The following is a 27,297-nucleotide window of genomic DNA, read 5'->3' on the forward strand; positions in this document are numbered from 1 at the left end:
TGCCGGATCATTCTGCCGCAAGTGTGAAAGTAGCCTTAGAGTGTTACAGAGTGTCATCAGCAGGTTGTAACAAAGATACATAGAGAGACTGGAAAAGTCTCATAAAGGCATAGAAGTAAACGTCTTTTGGCCGCATCCCACACCGATGACCGCTTCATTGTGAACAATACCCTGCCGAACCGGATGATAAATGTCACACAACTCCAAGCACATTTAATGGAAGTGAGAGGAACTAGTGTCGAGCAAGCATCGCTATGCTCGGCACATCGCAGTGTTTGGCCGAATACTGCGTGTACTCAAGTACAATTTAATACAATGAAAGTCAAAAGGAGACCCGAGCATCAAACTAGGCACTGAAGAAGAGAAGGTGTCTGGTTCATAAAAAATAGGTTAGAAATTGATGGAAACCCCATCAAAATGGTTTGGAAACAGCATTAGGAGAATGGCTGGATGCATCTTGGACTCCCATTACCTATGACATACAATAGACAACCACACAAAGGCTATATGCCAAAAGCCAGAGATGTGCCCAATCTATCCATGAGACAGATACAGTCAGCATACCTTACAATGGCAGCCTTGTGCACTATGAGACATTCCAAACCAGCTCTCATCTGACTGAGAGCCAATAAGCCTCAAAGCTGCTTTATATCTGTTGGATGGCTTGGGTGGACCTGCACACCTAGATCAATATCATTAGGGTGACAAACAGTTTTCTGATTGTCCTAACATAATATTGAATAACCTTTCTATACAGTTTTGTCATGTAAGCTAATTTGCATAACCATGGGCATATGGGAAAGACATGCAAATGAGCAGAATCTGCCTTGTTTTTCAGCTTAAAAATCATTTGCATGGAAAAGTTGCTATAAAAATTTGCGGTTAGAATATTTGCGATCTACACTACTCATGAACAGTGCAATTTTTTACTTTTTTTTTGTGAACCAGACACTCTCTTCTCTTCTGAGCAGGGGGTGCAGGGGGTTCTCCCATTGACTTCCATTGCACTCGGTAGAGCACACAAGCACTTTGGTGCTTGATCAACACTAAGAGACACCCAAGTCTTACGTCAGACCATTCAAAATCATCTACAGTACAGACCAAAAGTTTGGACAGACCTTCTCATTCAAAGAGTTTTCTTTATTTTCATGACTATTAAATTGTAGATTCACACTGAAGGCATCAAAACTATGAATTAACACATGTGGAATTATATACCTAGCAAAAAAGTGTGAAACAACTGAAAATATGTCATATTCTAAGTTCTTCAAAGTAGCCACCTTTTGCTTTGATTACTGCTTTGCACACTCTTGGCATTCTCTTGATGAGCTTCAAGAGGTAGTCACCTGAAATGGTTTTCAGTTCACAGGTGTGCCCTGTCAGGTTTAATAAGTGGTATTTCTTGCCTTATAAATGGTTTTTGGGACCATCAGTTACGTTGTGGAGAAGTCAGGTGGATACACAGCTGATAGTCCTACTGAATAGACTGTTAGAATTTGTATTATGGCAAGAAAAAAGCAGCTACGTAAAGAAAAACAAGTGGCCATAATTGCTTTAATAAATGAAGGTCAGTCAGTCCGAAAAATTGGGAAAACTTTGAAAGTGTCCCCAAGTGCAGTCAAAAAAACCATCAAGCGCTACAAAGAAACTGGCTCACATGCGGACCGCCCCAGGAAAGGAAGACCAAGAGTCAGCTCTGCTGCGGAGGATAAGTTCATCCGAGTCACCAGCCTCAGAAATCGCAGGTTAACAGCAGCTCAGATTAGAGACCAGGTCAATGCCACACAGAGTTCTAGCAGCAGACACATCTCTAGAACAACTGTTAAGAGGAGACTGTGTGAATCAGGCCTTCATGGTAGAATATCTGCTAGGAAACCACTGCTAAGGACAGGCAACAAGCAGAAGAGACTTGTTTGGGCTAAAGAACACAGAAGAATGGAAATTAGACCAGTGGAAATCTGTGCTTTCGTCTGATTAGTCCAAATTTGAGATCTTTGGTTCCAACCACCGTGTCTTTGTGCGACGCAGAAAAGGTGAACGGATGGACTCTACATGCCTGGTTCCCACCGTGAAGCATGGAGGAGGAGGTGTGATGGTGTGGGGGTGCTTTGCTGTTGACACTGTTGGGGATTTATTCAAAATTGAAGGCATACTGAACCAGCATGGCTACCACAGCATCTTGCAGCGGTATGCTATTCCATCCGGTTTCCGTTTAGTTGGACCATCATTTATTTTTCAACAGGACAATGACCCCAAACACACCTCCAGGCTGTGTAAGGGCTATCTGACCATGAAGGGGAGTGATGGGGTGCTGCGCCAGATGACCTGGCCTCCACAGTCACCGGACCTGAACCCAATCGAGATGGTTTGGGGTGAGCTGGACTGCAGAGTGAAGGCAAAAGGGCCAACAAGTGCTAAGCATCTCTGGGAACTCCTTCAAGACTGTTGGAAGACCATTTCAGCTCATCAAGAGAATGCCAAGAGTGTGCAAAGCAGTAATCAAAGCAAAAGGTGGCTACTTTGAAGAACCTAGAATATGACATATTTTCAGTTGTTTCACACTTTTTTGTTATGTATATAATTCCACATGTGTTAATTCAGAGTTTTGATGCCTTCAGTGTGAATCTACAATTTTAATAGTCATGAAAATAAAGAAAACTCTTTGAATGAGAAGGTGCGTCCAAACTTTTGGTCTGTACTGTATATCAGCATGGTCTGCTTGCTAGATGACCTGCAAGGGTACCTGACCACACCACCAGACACAGGCGTCATCGTCTTGCATGGGCCAGAAAACATCTATGCTGGAGGAGGGACCAGTGGACCTCTGTGCTGTTCACGCGAAAGTCAATACATGCTGAGAAGAAATGATGGCCACCAACGATGTTGGAGACATGAAGGAGAGTGATATGAATCAGCCACTGTTGGTGGTGGTGTTGCAGTGTGGGCAGGTGTGTCTAGTCAAAAGAGAACTGCCCTACACTTTGGTACAGTGACAAGCCAATACTACTTGAATAACCTTATTAATCCAGTCATTGTGCCTCTGCATCAACAACACAGGCCTAATTTAACCTTTATGTAGGACAATGCGCCACCTCCTCGAGGTTGCATCTTTAGGGAGAGGCTGCTGGAGATTCGGGTACCTCAAATGGAATGGCCTGCACTTTCTCCAGACCTAAATCCCATTGAAAACCTATGGGATCAGCTGAGTTGCCGTGTAGAGGCTTGTAACTCTGTTCCCCAGGGCCGCCCTTCAAGAAGAAAGGGATGCCATGCCTCAGCAGACAATAAGTTGACTTGTGAACAGCATGAGACATCATTGCCAAGCTGTAATTGATGCTCAAGGCCCTATGACAAGTTTTGAGACATTGACATTGTTTGTGGGGGTATACCCATCACTGTTTTTGGCTTTTGTTTCAATAAATTGTTTGAGATGAGGAAATCACTATTGCTGCTTCTACTTAAATGCCCAACTTTCATGATATAATATCACTGTAGCGAGAACTTTTTACGCTTTCCATAAATTTCACCTGAAAGCCAAATATCGTAACTTTTTTGTGAGTAGTGTAGAGTTTGCTCCAGAATTGATATATTTTTGGGAAGACAAAACAGACATGTCAGAAGTGACAGGCCCTCTTTAAACAGAAAATAATATTCCTCATCTCAAGCTTCTTCTTCGGCTGTGTTCACATCTGTGTCATAGGCTAGGAGTCTCTGTCATGGATTCCGCACATAAAGCTGAACAGAGTAGCACAGCATGATGCACTATTTTGTCCCGTAAAATTCCAACCTAATTAAAGTCAGCGGAGTTCGTAAAGGCAGTGCTAGTGTCGGCCTTTTGACAGATCAGGATCATTCTTTTTGTTATTATGCTCCTATAACAAAGCAGCAAAATGGAAATTCCATCAAACAATGACGGTATATGATCAGTGAACAATATTGTACAATTATGCCCCATTATAAAGTCTGATCCCTCAATATGGGTATTTAACAAGTAAGGGCGGGTTCGCATTTGCGCTATAGAATTCTGTTATAATGGAATAAAACTGAATTTTAGGACAGATTGCAAAACGGAAGCCTTTAATACATGTCTATGGCCACAAATAACGGTTCAGTTTTGTTCCGTTATACATAACGGAAAAAATAGTATTGTTTTACATTCTGTCCTAAAATTCCATTGTATTTCATTATAACTGCTATAACGGAACCCTATAACGGAATTCCATAACGCAAAGGCGAACCCGCTCTTACTGGTTCTTGGTGCATACCAGCAATGTGATATTCCATTGTTAGAAGCTTAAATCTTTTTTGCATTTACAAAGTGGTAAAGTTTCTGTTTTTAATACTTTCTTATATTTCAGATGAACATGCAGTTACAGAATACAATTCCCCTTGCAGCGGAGAAGACAAAAGTAACACAAATCAAGGTACGGTAGCAAAAGAAGAATATAGAAGTTTTGTTTTGTTTAGTTTTTACTTAAAGGGGTTGTCTCACTTCAGCAAATATAATCTATCATGGAGACATAGTGAATACAAGGCACTTACAATCCACCCTGCAATCCACAAGGGATGGTCGTGCTTCACACTATAGAAAAAAGCTCTGGCCTCTCTAACTGTGAGAGCGCGCATAGGCTCCCACTTTTTCCTATAGTGTGCTAGCACGACCACCGCTACTGAATTACAGGGAAGTTGTAAGCCCTGGAAATTAAGCAGAATTGCTTAATTTTTACTTCATATTCACTATAGAAATACATTTAGTATTTGGTTGGAGAAAAGTGTATGTCCCTGCACCAAACTTATCATCCAGTCTGAGCCCCTGTGATAAATCTGGTGCAGGCCTGGACAACTTGTCTAAGCTTACGCCATCTTAAGAATTAGTAAATCTGGGCCAATATGTCTCTCAAGGTAAATTTACTGTGCAAATGCAACATTATATTTTGTATTAGTCAATATTGTCAGCTAGTTATTGTCAGTTGCTGATACCATTTGGGCAGACTTACCAAAACTGTCAAAAAGAAAACTTGTCTTGTTGTCAATAGCAACCAATCAGAGCCCATCTTTCATTTTACCAGAGCAGTTTAAAGAATGAAAGCTGATCAGTGATTGGTTCCTAAGGGCAACAAAGACCGTTTTGATATATGAGGCCCACTGACTTCTTTTCTGCTGATGAAAAATACATTTTGTGGTCAATACAAGTTTGGAGAATTTAGGATGAATAAGTTATAATGTGATTGAGATAAAACCTGACGTCTTGATGATGAGGAATAACATAAGGATTTATTTTTCTGTTTCATAAGATGGCTCTGACATAGTCACTTTTATTCCAGGCACAGAATCCAAAAATTAAAGACGATGGATCATTATAATTTGACCGTAATGATGAGAGGTCTACAGTCTTCAGTAAAGAAGATCCATTCTAGATCCATTGTAGAAAACCTAAATAAATAAAATCTTTACAGTTATATCCAAAAGATCTAAGATCAATGTGTTCTCTGTAATGTAAGACAATTCTGACTCCAAAGATGCCATAACATCCTTCCTGCCGTCTGTTATCCAGATATGGCCACCAGTTACAGAAATAGATAATGGAGCTTAAAGGGGTTCTTTGGGAATTAAGAAAATGAAAATATCTAAATATTACTTTATCCTAAATATATTCCCAAATACCTTTCATTAGTTATAATGGCTTGTTTTGTCCAGGGAGCAATCAGTAGGAGAAATAAAATGGCTGCCGTCCTATTAGTACACACAAAACCTGTCCTAATCGCACAGAAGTTACTTCAGAACTCTGAGCCAAAGAGCTGCCTCATCCTCCTCTCTGCTCTGCTTGTCAGGGATTATGAACCTGAATACAGCTGATAGGATCTTAAGCTGAATCTCTGTAGGAATGGAATTCATGAGAAGACATGAAGTACAGAGAGGACGGACAGGACAAACTGTGGTAATGTGAGGATTAGAGATGAGCGAAGTTTTCAAAAATTCGATTCAGACGTTTCACAGAATTTTCCCCAAAAATGTACTTCAATGTGTATTGCAGCAACATGCATAGCTAGTCCTTTCTGGTAGTGAAACAGTTACTGTGCGTCAGTATGCCAGGCAGGTCACATACAGTATATGGATGTGCGTGCATTGGCGTGCATCCCTATTAGGCTCAGTTCACCCTTCACTTATTTGCTCATTTATGGGTCCAAAATACAGAACCGGGCAGATCTTTTCATGATATCTTATTTCAGAGTAGTATTGGCTTCTGATTTTGGCTCACTATGCAGTAAGTGCTGGAATTACTGTAACTGACCAAATAACAAGTGTGAATTTAGCCTTACAGGTGAATGTTAGTGTCGGGTATAATGTACTTAACTGTGCAGTGGCCCAAGATTCTACTATAGAGCAATCTGCAGCAGTCTGCTGTTTCCACATAGATTGCTAGACAACTTGGTGTGTTAACACACTGATTCTACCAGATTGGAAAAGAGCACACTCATCTCACTGTTGTTGGTGTGTCCACATTGATTGACATATAAGCTATTGTGTTACCCACTCAAACTCCACTATAGAGTGAAAGAGCTGTCTCATTTAAAACCGTCTCCTGTTTCCACATAGATTGCTTGAGAAGCTGGTGTGTAACACACTGATACAAGTAGTGGCACCATGACAGAGTGAAGAGGGTGTCAGCAGTAAGTTTGTGTTGATGTCACTGTTTATTTTTCCCTTCTTCTGATCTGTCAGAAGAGCAACCCACCAGAAACAGATCCTTTCTTTTCAGCATCCGCCATCACATGGTCAGTATTGGTAAGGTAAAAGAAAAAACAGAAGTGGGTCCAAAATAGTGATGATGTGAAGGAAGTATTTGCATGTCTTCTGTGTTATGGACCAACTACTGCTTTTGGCTTTCAAATCATGAGAAAATCCTGATGCAAAACACTGACTGTGGGATAGAGGCCTTATGGATACTCAAAAGATAGGAACTGTTGTGGTTTTCATTTTTCAGTTCTTCTGACAGATCAGGAAAACGTCAAAATAAACTGTGATGTCAACAACGCCAAACAGTTATACTAGTAGCCCCGTCACAGAGTGGTGAGAGTGGCAACAGCAAGAGTAGTCAACACAGTGGTCCAGTCACAGAGTGGTAAGGCTGCCAACAGCATGAGGAGTCATCATAGTGGCCCAGTCAGAGAGTGGTGAGGGTGGCAACAGCATGAGGAGTCAACATAGTGGCCCCGTCACAGAGTGGTGCGGGTGGAAAGAGCAGTGACAGTAACAGCTCAAGATGGTGGCAGTAGGAGAAGATGGCAGCAGGTGTGTCGCATCAGACAGATGGCAGCATCAGAATAATAAAGCACGTGGCCAGGAGTAATGGGCCATTTTTCACAATGTTTTGGTGTGGCTGCCAGAATGATCTAGTCTGATGCATCAGGCACCGGTGTGTGGAAATCCTGGCTGATCCATGCCTCTCAACATTTCTGTTGAAAGGTGATTTTCTCTTTGGAGTAACTATGCCTCCCACTGTACTAAACACCCACTCTGATGCCACACTACTGGCTGGGCAGGAAAGCTTGCACAGGGCAAACTCGACTTGTTGCGGCCGCAATTCAAGTTTGGCTGCCCAGTAGTCCAGGGGATCTTGGATCTGACAGAGTACACTCAAAGTATGCCACCACCTGCTGGTTCATGTTCTGCTCCATGTCCTGCTGCTGGGTGGTTTCTTCAGTAGGTGGGTGAAGAAAAGTGCTCATTAGAGATTCAAGACTTAAGTTGCTGCTGATGGACCTGGTGCTGCTCCTGCACTCCCCCCCTCCCTCCAAAAGTCATGGAAGTGTAGCGTGAGTGCAGAGGGTTCCCCGGTCAGACCTTTATGAGGATGGGCAATGGCTCACATAGGCAGCGACCAACTGACTACATAGGATGTCTCGATAGTAGTTGAGTTCATCCTCCCTTTCAGCAGGTGGAAAAAAGATGCCCATTTTGGACTGGTAGCGAGAGTCTAACATGGTGGAGAACCAGTAGTCATTCCTCTGCAAAATGGGTATAATGTGGCTGTAACTACACATGCAACTCAGCATGCATCGCATGCATCTGGCCATTTTCCCAAGGGAATCAGAGGGACTCCCTGCCCCCATCTCCACTGCATACTGCCACAGTGTGTCGGGGTCATCTTCCGGGTCTTCCTCATCGCCCCCCAACTTCTCATTCTCCTCTCCTGTCACTTGTCCAGATAAACCACCTATTCTTGTATACATTGCTTGTGTGTGAACGTCCTTCTCCTCATCCTCCTCCTCCTCTAGTTCATGAGATGTAGGCACACATCTCTTGTCCCCTGGCCAGTCATATTTATCAGCATCTGCTCCAGGACAGAAGGAGTGGAATGACATTATTGATCCTGGAGTAGTCCTGGCAGCTGACAAATAAAGTGGTCTCCTCAAAGGCCTGAGCAAATGGCAGGTGTCACACACGAGCTACGACTGGCTAATGTCAAAGTTACACAGGGGAGTACTCCTGCCCACCTGCATCATCAAGAAATTGTTCACAACCTTCCTCTGCTTATATAGTCGGTCCAACATGTGGAGGGTGGAGTTGCAACATGTGGGACCGTCGCATATGAGATGATGTTGGGGAAAACCAGTCTGTCTTTGCAGCTCAAGAAGGGCATGTTTTGCAGGGTAAGAGTGGCTGAATTGCATGCAAAGTTTCCTGGCCATTTTCAAGATGTCTTGCAGTTGGGTGGAAGACTTCAGGAACCACTTTACAACCAGATTAAAGACGTGTGCAGGGTGCATGTGTAAGCCCTCCTTGACACAGCGCCGGCAGAATGTTCTTCCCGTTATCAGTGACTATGGTTCTGATCTTCTATTGGCAAGGAGGTAGCCAGGATTCAATTTCTTGTTGAAGGACGGGGGGCAGTTCCTCTCCGGTGTGACTCCGTTCACCCAGGCAGGCCAGGCAGGCCAGGCACAGAATAGCGTGACATCTCTGTGCTCTATATAGGTGGCATGCTGGAGAACCACTCAAAACAGTGCCTACATTGGATGCTGAGGACAAGGTTGAGGAAGAGGAGGCCATTGGCACAGGAATCACAGCTTGAGAATGCAGAGGCGGCATTGCCATCACCTGGCCAAGCTGCTTGTGTCCCTGGGCAGAAACCACATTTACCCAGTGGGCCTTAAAGGACAGAAACCACATGGAAAGGGAGGGATTGTAGTAACAGCAACTTGGCCAGGAGCACAATCAGCTTCTGCATCGTTGGATGAGTGCACACGTGCTGTTGCTTTTTTGCAATCGACTCGGTGAGCAACTGCTGGCGAAATGAGTTAAGAGGAGGAGGAGGAGCATCAGGACCAGTAGATGATGGGAAGGAAAAGCTACCTTCTGCTGAGGTGGTAGAGCCTTGACTGCTGGAAAAGGGGTGCAGACCAGGTAGGAGATGTCTCAGGCTGTACCACAACATTAGCACCGCGGGTTTCCCATACGACTTCATGGTGACACTCCATGTGTTGAAGCAGGGCACCCTAGGCCACGTATTAACTTCTGCCCACAGATTATACATACGGCCGCGCTGACGTCCTTCGGCGACTTGATAAAAAGTGAGTATGGCTTTTTACTCCCACTACTCCGTGCTGACTGCCTCTATGAAACCATGTCCCGCTAGTTGTTTCCTGACAGATACACTCCTGAGTAGCAGATGGTCTACCCTGGCCACGTTTGTTCCAGATCTCACACCTTGCTTCCACCCTGCTGGCTCACAGCCACGCTTAGGCCCTGCTGGCTGAGCCGCACATTGCCTCCCTGCTGCTGTCTCACAGGCAAACTGCCTCTCTCATTCCTTGATAATGATGATGAACCCCCTCTTCACTCAGCTCCCACATTCGATCAGCTACATCATCATCCACTACTGTCTGCACTTCACTGATGTCACCCTCACCAGTCTCATGGCCGCATCCCCAACCATTCACAACACCTGCTTCCATGTGACTCTCATCGTTGCTACTTGTCCGCGGTAAAGAAGGAAGCAGAGGATCTCTCCTCCAAATTTGGGCTCGGCAGTAGCTGCTGACTGTCTTCAATAAGCTTGTCCTCTCTGAAAAGTGAAGCAGAGCCGACAGTATACAATACTTCCCAAGCAGAAGGAGCAGAAAAAGAAAGAGGCAGGTTCAGGACAGGTGGGGGCACACATGCCGACTAAGCGTGGTGTCAGAGGAACCCACTGGCTGGGGGTGTCTGATGTCAGTTGAGATTATGTTGAAAACCATTCAAGGACAGGTGGGTTGCTAGTCAAAACACGACCCCTGGATGACATTGGCACCTCTGGCTGCGACTGCTGCATACCACCCCCTCTTCTTTTGCTACTACTTCTGCCAGCTCTAAGAACATTTTTGCCACTGCCCATTCCCTTAATAGGCCCTGGAACCTGTCTGCCGGATATACTGTACTGTAACAGTAACTGTATGTGTAAAACAGCAGTCGTATTAGACTACTTTTTCACCCCAATTACAGAATCAAGACGTTAAGGAATTACTTATCTATAAAACAATGTGAACACCCCAATAACAGTAGTATTAGACTACATTTTCACCACAATTACAGAATCAAGGCGTTATAGAATTACTTATCTATAAAACAATGTGGACACCCCAATAGCAGTAATATTAGACCACATTTTCAACCCAATTACAGAATCAAGGCATTATAAAACAATGTGGACACTCCAATTAGAGATTAAGGGCGTTATAGAATACCTTATCTATTAACCAAGGGGTCACTGTTCAATTAATCCCTGCACTCTCCCTATGCTCTCCCTATACTGTGTAAAAAGTCTCCCTATGATCTCCCTACACTGTCCCTGCGCTGTCCCTGCGCTGTCCCTGCGCTCTTTCTATCCAATATTATACAATTAAAGGCTTTCTTAATCACTGTCCCTATCGCTTTTCACGTCTCTCCCTATACGCAGTTCACAGTGAAATGGTGGAGACCGGGCGGGATGAGGATTTTATAGGGCTGTGACATCACAGGGCCTGGTTAGCTGCTGAATGGCTGTCTGCATGGCATTATGGGTGATCCGCGTAGCCGGTCTTCTTACTTTCACTTTGTAACATGTGTAGCTGCCATTTTAGGAATAAATCGATTTGTTACCACAAAGCGACAGGAAATTCGTATTTGGTGCAAATCGAATTTTTCCTAAACTTCAGATCGAATTCCACTTCGTCAGCTTTGATTCGCTCAACACTAGTCATGATATGGTAATGAAGACTACATACAAGTGCTGCTGCTCATCAGCCACATCCCCACCTGCTCTCTGTACTTCATGTCTCCTCATGAACTCCATTCCAACATATTAAACTGTATTCAGGATCATAAAACCTGACATGTAGAGCAGAGAGGAGGATGAGGTAGGTGTTAGAGCTCAGTGTTGTAATTTGTCCTCCTGTGTGATTACATAGTAACATAGTACATAAGGCCGAAAAAAGACATTTGTCCATCCAGTTCGGCCTGTCATCCTGCAAGTTGATCCAGAGGAAGGCAACAAAAAAAAAACTGTGAGGTACCAGGCAATTTTGCCCACTTTAGGGGAATAAAAAAATCCTTCCCGACTCCAATCAGGAAATCAGAATAACTCCATGGATCAATGACCCCTCTCTAGTAGCTATAGCCTGTAATATTATTACACTCCAGAAATACATCCAGGCCCCTCTTGAATTCCTTTATTGTACTCACCATCACCACCTCCTCAGGCAGAGAGTTCCATACTCTCACTGCTCTTACCGTAAAGAATCCTCTTCTATGTTTGTGTACAAACCTTCTTTCCTCCAGACGCAGAGGATGTCCCCTCGTCACAGTCACAGTCCTGGGGATAAATAGATGATGGAATAGATCTTTGTACTGACCCCTGATAAATTTATACATAGTAATTAGATCTCCCCTCAGTCGTCTTTTTTCTAAAGTGAATAACCCTAATTTTTATTACTTTAGTTGCCCTCCTCTGGACCCTCTCCAGCTCTGCTATGTCTGCCTTGTTCACAGGAGCCCAGAACTGTACACAGTACTCCATGTGTGGTTTAGAACAGGTTTTGTGTGTACTAGTAGGACGGCGGCCATTTTATTTCCCCTGATGATTGCTCCCTGAACAAAACAAGCCATTATAACTAATGAAAGGTATTTGGGAATATATTAATAAAAAAAGTCTTATTTAAAGGGTTTCTGCACTTTCATTTAACTGATGATCTATCCTCTGGATAGATCATCAGCTTCTTATCGGCGGGGGTCCGACACCCGGGACCCCCGCCGATCAGCTGTTTGAGAAGGCAGCGGTGCTCCAGCAGTGCCGCGGCCTTCTCAATGTTTACCGCCGGCCCACTGACATCACGACTAATATCAACTAGCGTGGGCGGGGCTAAGCTCCATTCAAGTGAACAGAGCTTAGCCCCGCCGACGCTAGTTAGTACTAGTTGTGACATCAGTGGGCCGGCGGTAAACAGTGTGAAGGCCGCGGCACTACTGGAGTGTGAAGGCCGCGCCGCTGCCTTCTCAAACAGCTGATCGGCGCGGATCCCGGGTGTCGGACCCCCGCCGATCAGAAGCTGATGATCTATCCAGAGGATAGATCATCAGTTAAATGAAAGTGCAGAACCCCTTTAAGCATTTTCATTTTCTTAATTCTTAGAGAACCCCTTTAAGGACAGGGTCCTTTTAAAGGGGGCTTAATTCCAGGTTGATCATTTAACCAAGGTTGGTCTTGGACTTTACCACCAAACAAATCAAACAAATGCTTAGGGCCCAAGAAATCAAGGGGGCCATAAATGGTTCGCCAATAAGACTGACTAAAGGGTTGGACCATTCCAGTTGTACAGAGGCCTGGTGGGGACCTTCCCAGCTGTACAACATTGGTATAAGTGCCCAGGCTGCACAGCTAAGCTAAGAGTGGAGCTTAGCAGTCTGACGGGGTCAAAGCTTGATGGAGTGCAACAGGATGGAGTTTAGTGGTGCAATGGAGGCCCTCAGACATACAGTGGGATGCGAAAGTTTGGGCAACCTTGTTAATCATCATGATTTTTCTGTATAAATCGTTGGTTGTTACAATAAAAAATGTCAGTTAAATATATCATATAGGAGACACACACCGTGATATTTGAGAAGTGAAATGAAGTTTATTGGATTTACAGAAAGTGTGCTATAATTGTTTAAACAAAATTAGGCAGGTGCATAAATTTGGGCACCACCAAAACGAAATGAAATCAATATTTAGTAGATCCTCCTTTTGCAGAAATTACAGCCTCTAAACGCTTCCTGTAGGTTTCAATGAGAGTCTGGATTCTGGTTGGTATTTTGGACCATTCCTCTTGACAAAACATCTTTAGTTCATTCAGGTTTGATGGCTTCCGAACATGGACAGCTCTCTTTAAGTAACACCACAGATTTTCAATTATATTCAGGTCTGGGGACTGAGATGGTCATTCCAGAACGTTGTACTTGTTCCTCTGCATAAATGCCTTAGTGGATTTTGAGCAGTGTTTAGGGGCGTTGTCTTGTTGAAAGATCCAGCCCCGGCGCAGCTTCAGCTTTGTCACTGATTCCTGGACATTGGTCTCCAGAATCTGCTGATACTGAGTGGAATCCATGCGTCCCTCAACTTTGACAAGATTCCCAGTCCCTGCACTGGCCACACAGTCCCACAGCATGATGGAACCACCACCATATTTTACTGTAGGAAGCAGGTGTTTTTCTTGGAATGCTGTGTTCTTTTTCCTCCATGCATAACGCCCCTTGTTATGGCCAAATAACTCAATTTTAGTTTCATCAGTCCACAGCACCTTATTCCAAAATGAAGCTGGCTTGTCCAAATGTGCTTTAGCCCACCTCAAGCGGCACTTTTTGTGCTGTGGGCGGAGAAAAGGGTTCCTCTGCATCACTCTCGCACACAGCATCTCCTTGTGTAAAGTGCGCCGAATGGTTGAACAATGCACAGTGACTCCATCTGCAGCAAGATGATGTTGTAGGTCTTTGGTGCTGGTCTGTGGGTTGACTCTGTTCTCACCATTCGTCGCTTCTGTCTATCCGAGATTTTTCTTGGTCTGCCACTTTGAGCCTTAACTTGAACTGAGCCTGTGGTCTTCCATTTCCTCAATATCTTCCTAACTGTGGAAACAGACAGCTGAAATCTCTGAGACAGCTTTCTGTATCTTTCCCCTAAACCACGATGGTGAACAATCTTTGTCTTCAGGTCAATTGAGAGTTGTTTTGAGACCCCCATGTTGCTACTCTTCAGAGAAAATTTAAAGAGGAGGGAAACTTACAATTGACCCCCTTAAATACTCTTTCTCATAATTGGATTCACCTGTGTATGTAGGTCAGTGGTCACTGAGCTTACCAAGCCAATTTGAGTTCCAATAATTAGTTCTAAAGGTTTTGCAATCAATAAAATGACAACAGTGCCCAAATTTATGCACCTGCCTAATTTTGTTTAAACAATTATAGCACGCTTTCTGTAAATCCAATAAACTTCATTTCACTTCTCAGATATCACTGTATGTGTCTCCTATATGATATATTTAACTGACAATTTTTATCATAACAACCAACGATTTATACAGGAAAATCATGACGATTAACAAGGTTGCCCAAACTTTCGCATCCCACTGTAAGTAACTTTGTATTATGTCCTATCAGAGAAAATGCTTTGTTCTTCCCTCCTCCTTTCCTACAATATAATGTTTGGGAGAATCCCATATTGCTTAAAGGGGTTTTCCCATCTTGCTATTTCATCCTCACCTACAGCAAGCTCTGCTGTTCACTTCCTGGTTTCCTGCTTCTAAGGGTGCATTCACACGACCGTATAAATGGATCCGCATCCAAATTGCGGAATGGGTGTGGACCCATTCATTTCAATGGAGCCGCAAAAGATGCGGACAGCACACCATTTCGTCCCACGGCCCCGCAAAAAATATGGAGCACGTCCTATTCTTGCCCGCGCTTGCGGACAATAATGGGCATTCTCTATTTAGCGCCGGCCATGTGCAGACTGCAAAACACGGCCGTGTGAATGCACCCTAAGGCTGGGTGGGCATAGGCAGTTTGAGTGAAGGCCTGCCACGCCTCCCTATGACATCACACTGAGAACTCTTTGCATGCTCATTCATGTGGATAGTATGAGTCATCAGTCTGGCAGCCTGCAGTGTGTGTGAAGTCCATCCCTCCTGCTGGGGAATCATCACTCAGAGAGCCATGATAGACAGTAACATGTGGCTGTCCTGCATTCTAATACAGTTTTACACACAAAACCTGTGTTATCGTTTCCAAACCATTCTGAGCAGCAAAATAACAATTCACTACTATATATCATCCTAAAAGAATGTTAGCTAGTAGACAAATGATCTTTGCTTTTGCCTCCCATAAAATATTACCATCCCCCACCCACCAGCACTGATGCAGTTTTGTCTCCATTACAGCTCTACTACAGTTGTGTACACACCTTAAATGCATTTATAGCTCTGCTACATCTGTCTTCCTCTCCACTATCAGCACTATGTTAGAATCAGTACATATAAATCTCTGCTACATCTGTCTTCCCCAGTCCCCACCAGCACTGTGTTTGAATCACTTTATATGCAGCTCTGCTACATATGTCTTCCCCAGTCCCCACCAGCACTGTGCTTCAATCACTTCATATAGAGCTCTGCTACATTTTTTTCTGCCTCTCCACTACCATCACTGTGTTTGAATCACTTTATATACAGCTCTGCTACATCTGTCTTCCCCAGTCCCCACCAGCACTGCGTTTCAATCACTATTATTGTCCTTAGGGTACATTTTCCTGCATATTGTTATGCCCAGCCTCCCTCCACTCTATAGAGTTCTCCCCCTTTGATTGTTATAGCATATAAAACCATTGGTGGTTTAGTGAATGAGGAATTATGTGCTGCAGCCATTTACATAGGCTGTTGGTCCTCCAGGTCTGCACATCACGTCCTCTCTCTGCTGCTTGCTTCTGCACGCACGTGCTCTCTCTCCCCCGCTCGTTCCTATGGCCGCGCTGCATACAGCTCTGTATTATACGCGGCCGTGAAGAAAGAAGAAATGCGCATGTGTGGCAGCGTGTGCGCTCCTGTGGGAATGACTGGCCGCTTGTGTGAAAAGTAAGTGCAGTATGCGCAAGCTCTGCCCATAGATACGGGCGTGGAGCGGTGGCCGTATCTATGGGTTGCCACATGTAAACAATGAGGTAAGAGGTAAGGCAATTTATCAAAATGGCTGCATTTTAAATAATAGAAGCAAATTGCAAAAATTATCTATGGCACTAGTGTAAACTTTTTAAATATGATCTTGCAGATAGGAATACTCCTTTAAACCAAGACAGACTGCCTGCTCACTGTGTAAATGTAAAAAAATAAAAAAAAAAAAAAACAGGTATGCCTTTAAAGGGGTTTTCCAAGTTTTTTTTTATTGATGATCTATCCTAAGAATAGGTCATCCATATCAGACCAGAGGGGGTCAGGACTAGGGATGAGCGATTTGACTTCGGATGATACATCTGAAGGCAATTCGCATAAAACTTCATTCTAATACTGCACAGAGCAGGAGCACCATACAGTATTAGAATGTATTGCCTCCAATGAGTCGAAGTTATTGCTTTGCGAAGTCTTGCGAGACTTCGCGTAATAATTTCCTAAATTAATTTGTACTGTAAAAAAAACATTTCCCGAACTCGGGTTCGGGAAATGTTTTTTTACAGCACAAATTAATTTAGGAAGCTATTGTTTGGAAGTCTCGCAAGACTTTGCGAAGCAATAACTTCGGCTCATCGGAGCCAATACATTCTAATACTGTATGGTGCTCCTGCTTTCATCCGAAGTCGATTCGCTCATCAGGACGAATCCCCAATCTGATATTGATGACCTATCCTGAGAATAGTTCATCAATAAAAATATCTCGGAAAACCCATTTAAGAATCTATTCCAGGATATGTAAAAAATGTTAATGCAATGCAGGGCACTCTACATATATAAATGTTCTCTTAATGGAATAAATGTTGGTACTCTAAAATATATATTCATATATATATATATATATATATATAAAATACTTTTTTTATATACTGTATAGACATACAAATATGTCCTACCTCACCTTTCCTCTCGAATCAATGCAATATCGCCAGATATTTATTCTATATGTGTTACTGTGCTACCACCTTGTGGCTGCGATATAAATTACAATCTTTTTAGGATATTGTTAACATGTCGCAATATTGTATCCAATTTGTAACCAAATTCAAGCCAAAGTAAGGGTGGATGCATATATATATGTACAACTCCTCTAAACCTCTCCTTTGCTGATATTTCTGTGACGTTACCCTTTGGATAATCTAGTATTTTTTAGCATTTTAATTAACACCAGGTGTTTGCAACCCTACAAAGGACACTATTGTGGCTCTTCAGGCCTTGGCTTTATATGCAGAGGCAACATTCAATGACAAGGGAGATGAGACAGTGACAGTGACATCAACCAGAGGGTTTCGGGAGCAGTTTCGGGTGAACAATAACAATCGACTTCTCCTTCAGAGAACATCACTACCAGACATCCCTGGAGAGTACACAGTGACATCGAGTGGGAATAATTGTGTCTATGTGCAGGTCGGTCAGGTGCCAATTTACCTGTTAATGAATTATCCATCTGAAATGCTTTATGCTTAGCATGGCCATCCTGATGCTAAATACATTAGCTGCATGCCTAGAAGATAGTGTAGGTGTGCTATATTAATGGCATAGTGTAGTAGTCAGGATAATACATGCTAAAGTTTTGAGAATTACATAAATATTGGAAATTGGAAAAGTTGCTGCTTAAGTTTTTATAATAGCAATTTGCATGTACTCCAGAATGTTATGAAGCGTGATCAGATGAATTGCATAGTCCTTCTTTGCCATGAAAATTAACTTAATCCCCCAAAAAAACCTGCACCCAGAAAACTGCATTTCATTGCTGTCATTAAAGGACCTGCTGAGATTATTTCAGTAATCGTCTTGTTAACTCAGGTGAGAATGTTGACGAGCACAAGGCTGGAGATCATTATGTCAGGCTGATTGGGTTAAAATGGCAGACTTGACCTGTTAAAAGGAGGGTGATGCTTGAAATCATTGTTCTTCCATTGTTAACCATGGTGACCTGCAAAGAAACGTGTGCAGCCATCATTGCGTTGCATAAAAATGGCTTCACAGGCAAGGATATTGTGGCTACTAAGATTGCACCTCAATCAACAATTTACGGGATCATCAAGAACTTCAAGGAAAGAGGTTCAATTTTTGTTAAGAAGGCTTCAGGGCGTCCAAGAAAGTCCAGCAAGCTCCAGGATCATCTCCTAAAGAGGATTCAGCTGCGGGATCGGAGTGCCACCAGTGCAGAGCTTGCTCAGGAATGGCAGTAGGCAGGTGTGAGCCCATCTGCACGCACAGTGAGGCGAAGACTTTTGGAAGATGGTGTCAAGAAGGGCAGCAAAGAAGCCACTTCTCTCCAAAAAAATCAGGGACAGATTGATCTTTTGCAGAAAATATGGTGAATGGACTGCTGAGGACTGGGGCAAAGTCATATTCTCAGATAAAGCCTCTTTCTGATTGTTTGGGGCATCAGGAAAAAGGCTTGTCTGGAGAAGAAAAGGTGAGCGCTACCATCAGTCCTGTGTCATGCCAAGAGTAAAGCATCCTGAGACCATTCATGTGTGGGGTTGCTTCTCATCCAAGGGAGTGGGCTCACTCACAATTTTGCCCAAAAACACAACCATGAATAAAGAATAGTACCAAAACACCCTCCAACAGCAACTTCTTCTAACAATCCAAAAACAGTTTGGTGAAGAACAATGCATTTTCCAGCACGATGGAGCACCGTGCCATAAGGCAAAAGTAATAACTAAGTGGCTCGGGGACCAAAACGTTGACATTTTGGGTCCATGGCCTCGAAACTCCCCAGATCTTAATCCCATTGAGAACTTGTGGTCAATCCTCAAGAGGCGGGTGGACAAACAAAAACCCACAAATTCTGACAAACTCCAAGAAGTGTTTATGAAAGAATGGGTTGCTATCAGTCAGGAATTGGCCCAGAAATTGATTGAGAGCATGCCCAGTCGAATTGCAGAGGTCCTGAAAAAGAAGGGCCAACACTGCAAATACTGACTCTTTGCATAAATGTCATGTAATTGGCGATAAAAGCCTTTGAAACGTATGAAGGGTGTGTAGTTATATTTCACTACATCACAGAAACAACTGAAACAAAGATCTAAAAGTAGAGTTGAGCAAACACCTGGATGTTCGAGAAGTTTGGCCGAACTTCCCAGAAATGTTCGGGTACGGGATCCGAACCCGACCCGAACTGCGTCCCGAACCTGAACCCCATTGAAGTTAATGGGGACCCGAACTTTTCGGCACTAAAAAGGCAGTAAAACAGCCCAGGAAAGGGCTAGAGGGCTGCAAAAGGCAGCAACATGTAGGTAAATCCCCTGCAAACAAATGTGGATAGGGAAATGAATAAAAATAAAAATAAAATAAATAAAAATTAACCAATATCAATTGGAGAGCGGTCCCATAGCAGAGAATCTGGCTTCATGTCAGCAGAGAATCAGTCTTAATGTCATAGCAGAGAATCATGCTTCACGTCACCCAACACTTGAACAGTCCATTGTCATATATTTAGGCCCCGGCAGCCAGGCAGAGGAGAGAGGTCCCATAACAGAGATTCAGGCTTCATGTCAGCAGAGAATCAGTCTTCATGTCGTAGCAGAGAATCATGCTTTACGTCACCCAACACTGGAACAGTCCATTGTCGTATATTTAGGCTCCGGCACCCAGGCAGAGGAGAGAGGTCCCATAACAGAGATTCAGGCTTCATGTCAGCAGAGAATCAGTCTTCATGTCATAGCAGAGAATCAGGCTTCACGTCACCCACCACTGGAACAGTCCATTGTTATATATTTAGGCCCCGGCACCCAGACAGAGGAGAGAGGTCCCATAACAGAGATTCATAGCAGAGAATCATGCTTCACGTCACTCAACACTGGAACAGTCCATTGTCATATATTTAGGCCCCGGCACCCAGGCAGAGGAGAAAGGTCCCATAACAGAGATTCAGGCTTCATGTCAGCAGAGAATCAGTCTTCATGTCATAGCAGTAAATCATGCTTCACGTCACCCAACACTGGAACAGTCCATTGTCATATATTTAGGCCCCGGCACCCAGGCAGAGGAGAGAGGTCCCATAACAGAGATTCAGGCTTCATGTCAGCAGAGAATCAGGCTTCACGTCACCCACCACTGGAATAGTCCATTGTCATATATTTAGGCCCCGGCACCCAGACAGAGGTCCCATGACAGAGATTCATAGCAGAGAATCATGCTTCACGTCACCCAACACTGGAACAGTCCATTGTCATATATTTAGGCCCCGGCACCCAGGCAGAGAAGAGAGGTCCCATAACAGAGATTAAGGCTTCATGTCAGCAGAGAATCAGTCTTCATGTCATAGCAGAGAATCATGCTTCACGTCACCCAACACTGGAACAGTCCATTGTCATATATTTAGGCCCCGGCACCCAGGCAGAGAAGAGAGGTCCCATAACAGAGATTCAGGCTTCATGTCAGCAGAGAATCAGTCTTCATGTCATAGCAGAGAATCAGGCTTCACGTCACCCACCACTGGAACAGTACATTGTCATATATTTAGGCCCCGGCACCCAGACAGAGGAGAGAGGTCCCATAACAGAGATTCAGGCTTCATGTCAGCAGAGAATCAGTCTTCATGTCATAGCAGAGAATAAGGCTTCACGTCAACCAACACTGGAACAGTCCATTGTCAGATATTTAGGCCCCGGCACCCAGGCAGAAGAGAGAGGTCTCATAACAGAGATTCAGGCTTCATGTCAGCAGAGAATCAGTCTTCATGTCATAGCAGAAAATCATGCTTCACGTCACCCAACACTGGAACAGTCCATTGTCATATATTTAGGCCCCGGCACCCAGGCAGAGGAGAGAGGTCCCATAACAGAGATTCAGGCTTCATGTCGGCAGAGAATAAGGCTTCACGTCACCCACCACTGGAACAGTCCATTGTCATATATTTAGGCCCCGGCACCCAGACAGAGGAGAGAGGTCCCATAACAGAGATTCATAGCAGAGAATCATGCTTCACGTCACTCAACACTGGAACAGTCCATTGTCATATATTTAGGCCCCGGCGCCCAGGCAGAGGAGAGAGGTCCCATAACAGAGAATCAGTCTTCATGTCATAGCAGAGAATCATGCTTTACGTCACCCAACACTGAAACAGTCCATTGTCATATATTTAGGCCCCAGCACCCAGGCAGAGGAGAGAGGTCCCATAACAGAGATTCAGGCTTCATGTCAGCAGAGAATCAGTCTTCATGTCATAGCAGAGAATCAAGCTTCACGTCACCCACCACTGGAACAGTCCATTGTCATATATTTAGGCCCCGGCACCCAGACAGAGGAGAGAGGTCCCATAACAGAGATTCAGATTTCATGTCAGCAGAGAATCAGTCTTCATGTCATAGCAGAGAATCAGGCTTCACGTCACCCAACACTGAAACAGTCCATTGTCATATATTTAGGCCCCGGCACCCAGGCAGAGGAGAGAGGTCCCATAACAGAGATTCAGGCTTCATGTCAGCAGAGAATCAGTCTTCATGTCATAGCAGAGAATCAGGCTTCACGTCACCCAACACTGGAACAGTCTATTGTCAGATATTTAGGCCCCAGCACCCAGGCAGAGGCGAGAGGTCCCATAACAGAGATTCAGGTTTCATGTCAGCAGAGAATCAGTCTTCATGTCATAGCAGAGAATCATGCTTCACGTCACCCAACACTGGAACAGTCCATTGTCATATATTTAGGCCCCGGCACCCAGGCAGAGGAGAGAGGTCCCATAACAGAGATTCAGGCTTCATGTCAGCAGAGAATCAGTCTTCATGTCGTAGCAGAGAATCATGCTTTACGTCACCCAACACTGGAACAGTCCATTGTCGTATATTTAGGCTCCGGCACCCAGGCAGAGGAGAGAGGTCCCATAACAGAGATTCAGGCTTCATGTCAGCAGAGAATCAGTCTTCATGTCATAGCAGAGAATCAGGCTTCACGTCACCCACCACTGGAACAGTCCATTGTTATATATTTAGGCCCCGGCACCCAGACAGAGGAGAGAGGTCCCATAACAGAGATTCATAGCAGAGAATCATGCTTCACGTCACTCAACACTGGAACAGTCCATTGTCATATATTTAGGCCCCGGCACCCAGGCAGAGGAGAAAGGTCCCATAACAGAGATTCAGGCTTCATGTCAGCAGAGAATCAGTCTTCATGTCATAGCAGTAAATCATGCTTCACGTCACCCAACACTGGAACAGTCCATTGTCATATATTTAGGCCCCGGCACCCAGGCAGAGAAGAGAGGTCCCATAACAGAGATTCAGGCTTCATGTCAGCAGAGAATCAGTCTTCATGTCATAGCAGAGAATCAGGCTTCACGTCACCCACCACTGGAACAGTACATTGTCATATATTTAGGCCCCGGCACCCAGAGAGAGGAGAGAGGTCCCATAACAGAGATTCAGGCTTCATGTCAGCAGAGAATCAGTCTTCATGTCATAGCAGAGAATAAGGCTTCACGTCAACCAACACTGGAACAGTCCATTGTCAGATATTTAGGCCCCGGCACCCTGGCAGAGGAGAGAGGTCTCATAACAGAGATTCAGGCTTCATGTCAGCAGAGAATCAGTCTTCATGTCATAGCAGAAAATCATGCTTCACGTCACCCAACACTGGAACAGTCCATTGTCATATATTTAGGCCCCGGCGCCCAGGCAGAGGAGAGAGGTCCCATAACAGAGAATCAGTCTTCATGTCATAGCAGAGAATCATGCTTTACGTCACCCAACACTGAAACAGTCCATTGTCATATATTTAGGCCCCAGCACCCAGGCAGAGGAGAGAGGTCCCATAACAGAGATTCAGGCTTCATGTCAGCAGAGAATCAGTCTTCATGTCATAGCAGAGAATCAGGCTTCACGTCAGCCACCACTGGAACAGTCCATTGTCATATATTTTGGCCCCGGCACCCAGACAGAGGAGAGAGGTCCCATAACAGAGATTCAGGCTTCATGTCAGCAGAGAATCAGTCTTCATGTCATAGCAGAGAATCAAGCTTCATGTCACCCACCACTGGAACAGTCCATTGTCAAATATTTAGGCCCCGGCACCCAGACAGAGGAGAGAGGTCCCATAACAGAGATTCAGATTTCATGTCAGCAGAGAATCAGTCTTCATGTCATAGCAGAGAATCAGGCTTCACGTCACCCAACACTGGAACAGTCCATTGTCATATATTTAGGCCCCGGCACCCAGGCAGAGGAGAGAGGTCCCATAACAGAGATTCAGGCTTCATGTCAGCAGAGAATCAGTCTTCATGTCATAGCAGAGAATCAGGCTTCACGTCACCCAACACTGGAACAGTCTATTGTCAGATATTTAGGCCCCAGCACCCAGGCAGAGGCGAGAGGTCCCATAACAGAGATTCAGGTTTCATGTCAGCAGAGAATCAGTCTTCAGGTCATAGCAGAGAGTGATGCTTCACGTCACCCAACACTGGAACAGTCCATTGTCAGATATTTATGCCCCGGCACCCAGGTAGAGGAGAGAGGTCCCATAACAGAGATTCAGGCTTCATGTCAGCAGAGAATCAGTCTTCATGTCATAGCAGAAAATCAGGCTTCACGTCACCCAACACTGGAACAGTCCATTGTCAGATATTTTTAGGCCCTGGCACCCAGACAGAGGAGAGGTTCATTCAACTTTGGGTTGCCCCGCAATATAATGGTAAAATGAAAATAAAAATAGGATTGAATGAGTGCCCTGGAGTACAATAATATATGGTTAAGGGGAGGTAGTTATAAATGTCTAATCTGCACAAGGGATGGACAGGTCCTGTGGGATCCATGCCTGGTTCATTTTTATGAACGTCAGCTTGTCCACATTGGCTGTAGACAGGCGGCTGCGTTTGTCTGTAATGACGCCCCCTGCCGTGCTGAATACACGTTCAGACAAAACGCTGTCCGCCGGGCAGGCCAGCACCTCCAAGGCATAAAAGGCTAGCTCTGGCCACATGGACAATTTGGAGACCCAGAAGTTGAATGGGGCCGAACCATCAGTCAGTACGTGGAGGGGTGTGCACACGTACTGTTCCACCATGTTAGTGAAATGTTGCCTCCTGCTAACACGTTCCGTATCAGGTGGTGGTGCAGTTAGCTGTGGCGTGTTGACAAAACTTTTCCACATCTCTGCCATGCTAACCCTGCCCTCAGAGGAGCTGGCCGTGACACAGCTGCCTTGGCGACGTCTTGCTCCTCCTCTGCCTTCGCCTTGGGCTTCCACTTGTTCCCCTGTGACATTTGGGAATGCTCTCAGTAGCGTGTCTACCTCGTGCGCTTGTACTCACGCATCCTCCTATCACGCTCCAGTGCAGGAAGTAAGGTGGGCACATTGTCTTTGTACCGTGGATCCAGCAGCGTGGCAACCCAGTAGTCCGCACACGTTAAAATGTGGGCAACTCTGCTGTCGTTGCGCAGGCACTGCAGCATGTAGTCACTTATGAGTGCCAGGTAAGGACAAGCTGTACTCTGTGGGAGGCGTATCGTCATCGTCCTGCGTTTCCCCCCAGCCACGCACCAGTGATGGGCCCGAGCTGCGTTGGGTGCCACCCCGCTGTGAACATGCTTCATCCTCATCCTCCTCCACCTCCTCCTCATCCTCGTCCTCCTCGTCCTTCAGTAGTGGGCCCTGGCTGGCCACATTTGTACCTGGCCTCTGCTGTTGCAAAAAACCTCCCTCTGAGTCACTTCGAAGAGACTGGCCTGAAAGTGCTAAAAATGACCCCTCTTCCTCCTCCTCCTCCTGGGCCACCTCCTCTTCCATCATCGCCCTAAGTGTTTCCTCAAGGAGACATAGAATTTGTATTTTAACGCTGATAACGGCGTCATCGCCACTGGCCATGTTGGTGGAGTATTCGAAACAGCGCAACAGGGCACACAGGTCTCGCATGGAGGCCCAGTCATTGGTGGTGAAGTGGTGCTGTTCCGCAGTGCGACTGACCCGTGCGTGCTGCAGCTGAAACTCCACTATGGCCTGCTGCTGCTCGCACAGTCTGTCCAGCATGTGCAAGGTGGAGTTCCACCTGGTGGGCACGTCGCATATGAGGCGGTGAGCGGGAATGCCGAAGTTACGCTGTAGCGCAGACAGGCGAGCAGCGGCAGGATGTGAACGCCGGAAGCGCGAACAGACGGCCCGCACTTTATGCAGCAGCTCTGACATGTCGGGGTAGTTGTGAATGAACTTATGCACCACCAAATTCAGCACATGCGCCAAGCAAGGGATGTGCGTCAAACCGGCTAGTCCCAGAGCTGCAACAAGATTTCGCCCATTATCGCACACCACCAGGCCGGGCTTCAGGCTCACCGGCAGCAACCACTCGTCGGTCTGTTGTTCTATACCCCGCCACAACTTCTGTGCGGTGTGGGGCCTGTCCCCCAAACATATGAGTTTCAGAATGGCCTGCTGACGTTTACCCCGGGCTGTGCTGAAGTTGGTGGTGAAGGTGTGTGGCTGACTGGATGAGCAGGTGGAAGAAGAGGAGGAGGAAGCCGAGTAGGAGGAGGAGGAGGCAACAGGAGGCAAAGAATGTTGCCCTGCAATCCTTGGCGGCGGAAGGACGTGCGCCAAACAGCTCTCCGCCTGGGGCACAGCTGCCACTACATTTACCCAGTGTGCAGTTAGGGAGATATAGCGTCCCTGGCCGTGCTTACTGGTCCACGTATCTGTGGTTAGGTGGACCTTGCCACAGATGGCGTTGCGCAGTGCACACTTGATTTTATCGGATACTTGGTTGTGCAGGGAAGGCACGGCTCTCTTGGAGAAGTAGTGCCGGCTGGGAACAACATACTGTGGGACATCAAGCGACATGAGCTGTTTGAAGCTGTCTGTGTCCACCAGCCTGAATGACAGCATTTCATAGGCCAGTAGTTTAGAAATGCTGGCATTCAGGGCCAGGGATCGAGGGTGGCTAGGTGGGAATTTACGCTTTCTCTCAAATGTTTGTGAGATGGAGAGCTGAACGCTGCCGTGTGACATGGTTGAGATGCTTGGTGACGGAGGTGGTGGTGGTGTTGGTGGTACATCCCCTGTTTGCTGGGCGGCAGGTGCCAACGTTCCTCCAGAGGCGGAGGAAGAGGCCGAGGCGGCAGCAGCAGAAGAGGCCGAGGCGGCAGCAGCAGAAGAGGTAGCAAGGGGAGCCTGAGTGACTTCCTTGTATTTAAGGTGTTTACTCCACTGCAGTTCATGCTTTGCATGCAGGTGCCTGGTCATGCAGGTTGTGCTAAGGTTCAGAACGTTAATGCCTCGCTTCAGGCTCTGATGGCACAGCGTGCAAACCACTCGGGTCTTGTCGTCAGCACATTGTTTGAAGAAGTGCCATGCCAGGGAACTCCTTGAAGCTGCCTTTGGGGTGCTCGGTCCCAGATCGCGGCGGTCAGTAGCAGGCGGAGTCTCTTGGCGGCGGGTGTTCTGCTTTTGCCCACTGCTCCCTCTTTTGCTATGCTGTTGGCTCGGTCTCACCACTGCCTCTTCCTCCGAACTGTAAAAGTCAGTGGCACGACCTTCATTCCATGTGGGGTCTAGGACCTCATCGTCCCCTGCATCGTCTTCCACCCAGTCTTCCTCCCTGACCTCCTGTTCAGTCTGCACACTGCAGAAAGAAGCAGCAGTTGGCACCTGTGTTTTGTCATCATCAGAGATGTGCTGAGGTGGTATTCCCATGTCCTCATCATCAGGAAACATAAGTGGTTGTGCGTCAGTGCATTCTATGTCTTCCACCGCTGGGGAAGGGCTATGTGGATGCCCTTGGGAAACCCTGCCAGTAGAGTCTTCAAACAGCATAAGAGACTGCTGCATAACTTGAGGCTCAGACAGTTTCCCTGATATGCATGGGGTTGATGTGACAGACTGATGGGCTTGGTTTTCAGGCGCCATCTGTGCGCTTTCTGCAGAAGACTGGGTGGGAGATAATGTGAACGTGCTGTATCCACTGTCGGCCACCCAATTGACTAATGCCTGTACCTGCTCAGGCCTTACCATCCTTAGAACGGCATTGGGCCCCACCAAATATCGCTGTAAATTATGGCGTCTAATGGGACCAGAGGTAGTTGGTACACTAGGACGTGTGGCTGTGGCAGAACGGCCACGTCCTCTCCCAGCATCAGAGGGTCCACTA

The 27,297-nt window shown here is 45.6% G+C and overlaps 1 protein-coding gene across 4 annotated transcripts in view; it reads left to right on the forward strand.

The window, feature by feature from the left end:
* The window catches only part of LOC122940144 (alpha-2-macroglobulin-like), a 145,084-nt gene extending 139,614 nt beyond the window's left edge, over positions 1 to 5,470 (forward strand). For all 4 annotated transcript variants that reach the window (XM_044296540.1, XM_044296543.1, XM_044296541.1 and 1 more), the window contains 2 exons: positions 4,359 to 4,424; positions 5,325 to 5,470. In XM_044296540.1, coding sequence (XP_044152475.1) covers positions 4,359 to 4,424; positions 5,325 to 5,344 — 86 coding nt within the window. In that variant the 3' untranslated portion in view covers positions 5,345 to 5,470. The remainder of the gene's footprint in view (positions 1 to 4,358; positions 4,425 to 5,324) is intronic.
* Positions 5,471 to 27,297: the final 21,827 nt, after the last annotated feature.

The sequence above is a fragment of the Bufo gargarizans genome, chromosome 6 (genome assembly GCF_014858855.1).
Source record: "Bufo gargarizans isolate SCDJY-AF-19 chromosome 6, ASM1485885v1, whole genome shotgun sequence".
Taxonomy (NCBI): domain Eukaryota; kingdom Metazoa; phylum Chordata; class Amphibia; order Anura; family Bufonidae; genus Bufo; species Bufo gargarizans.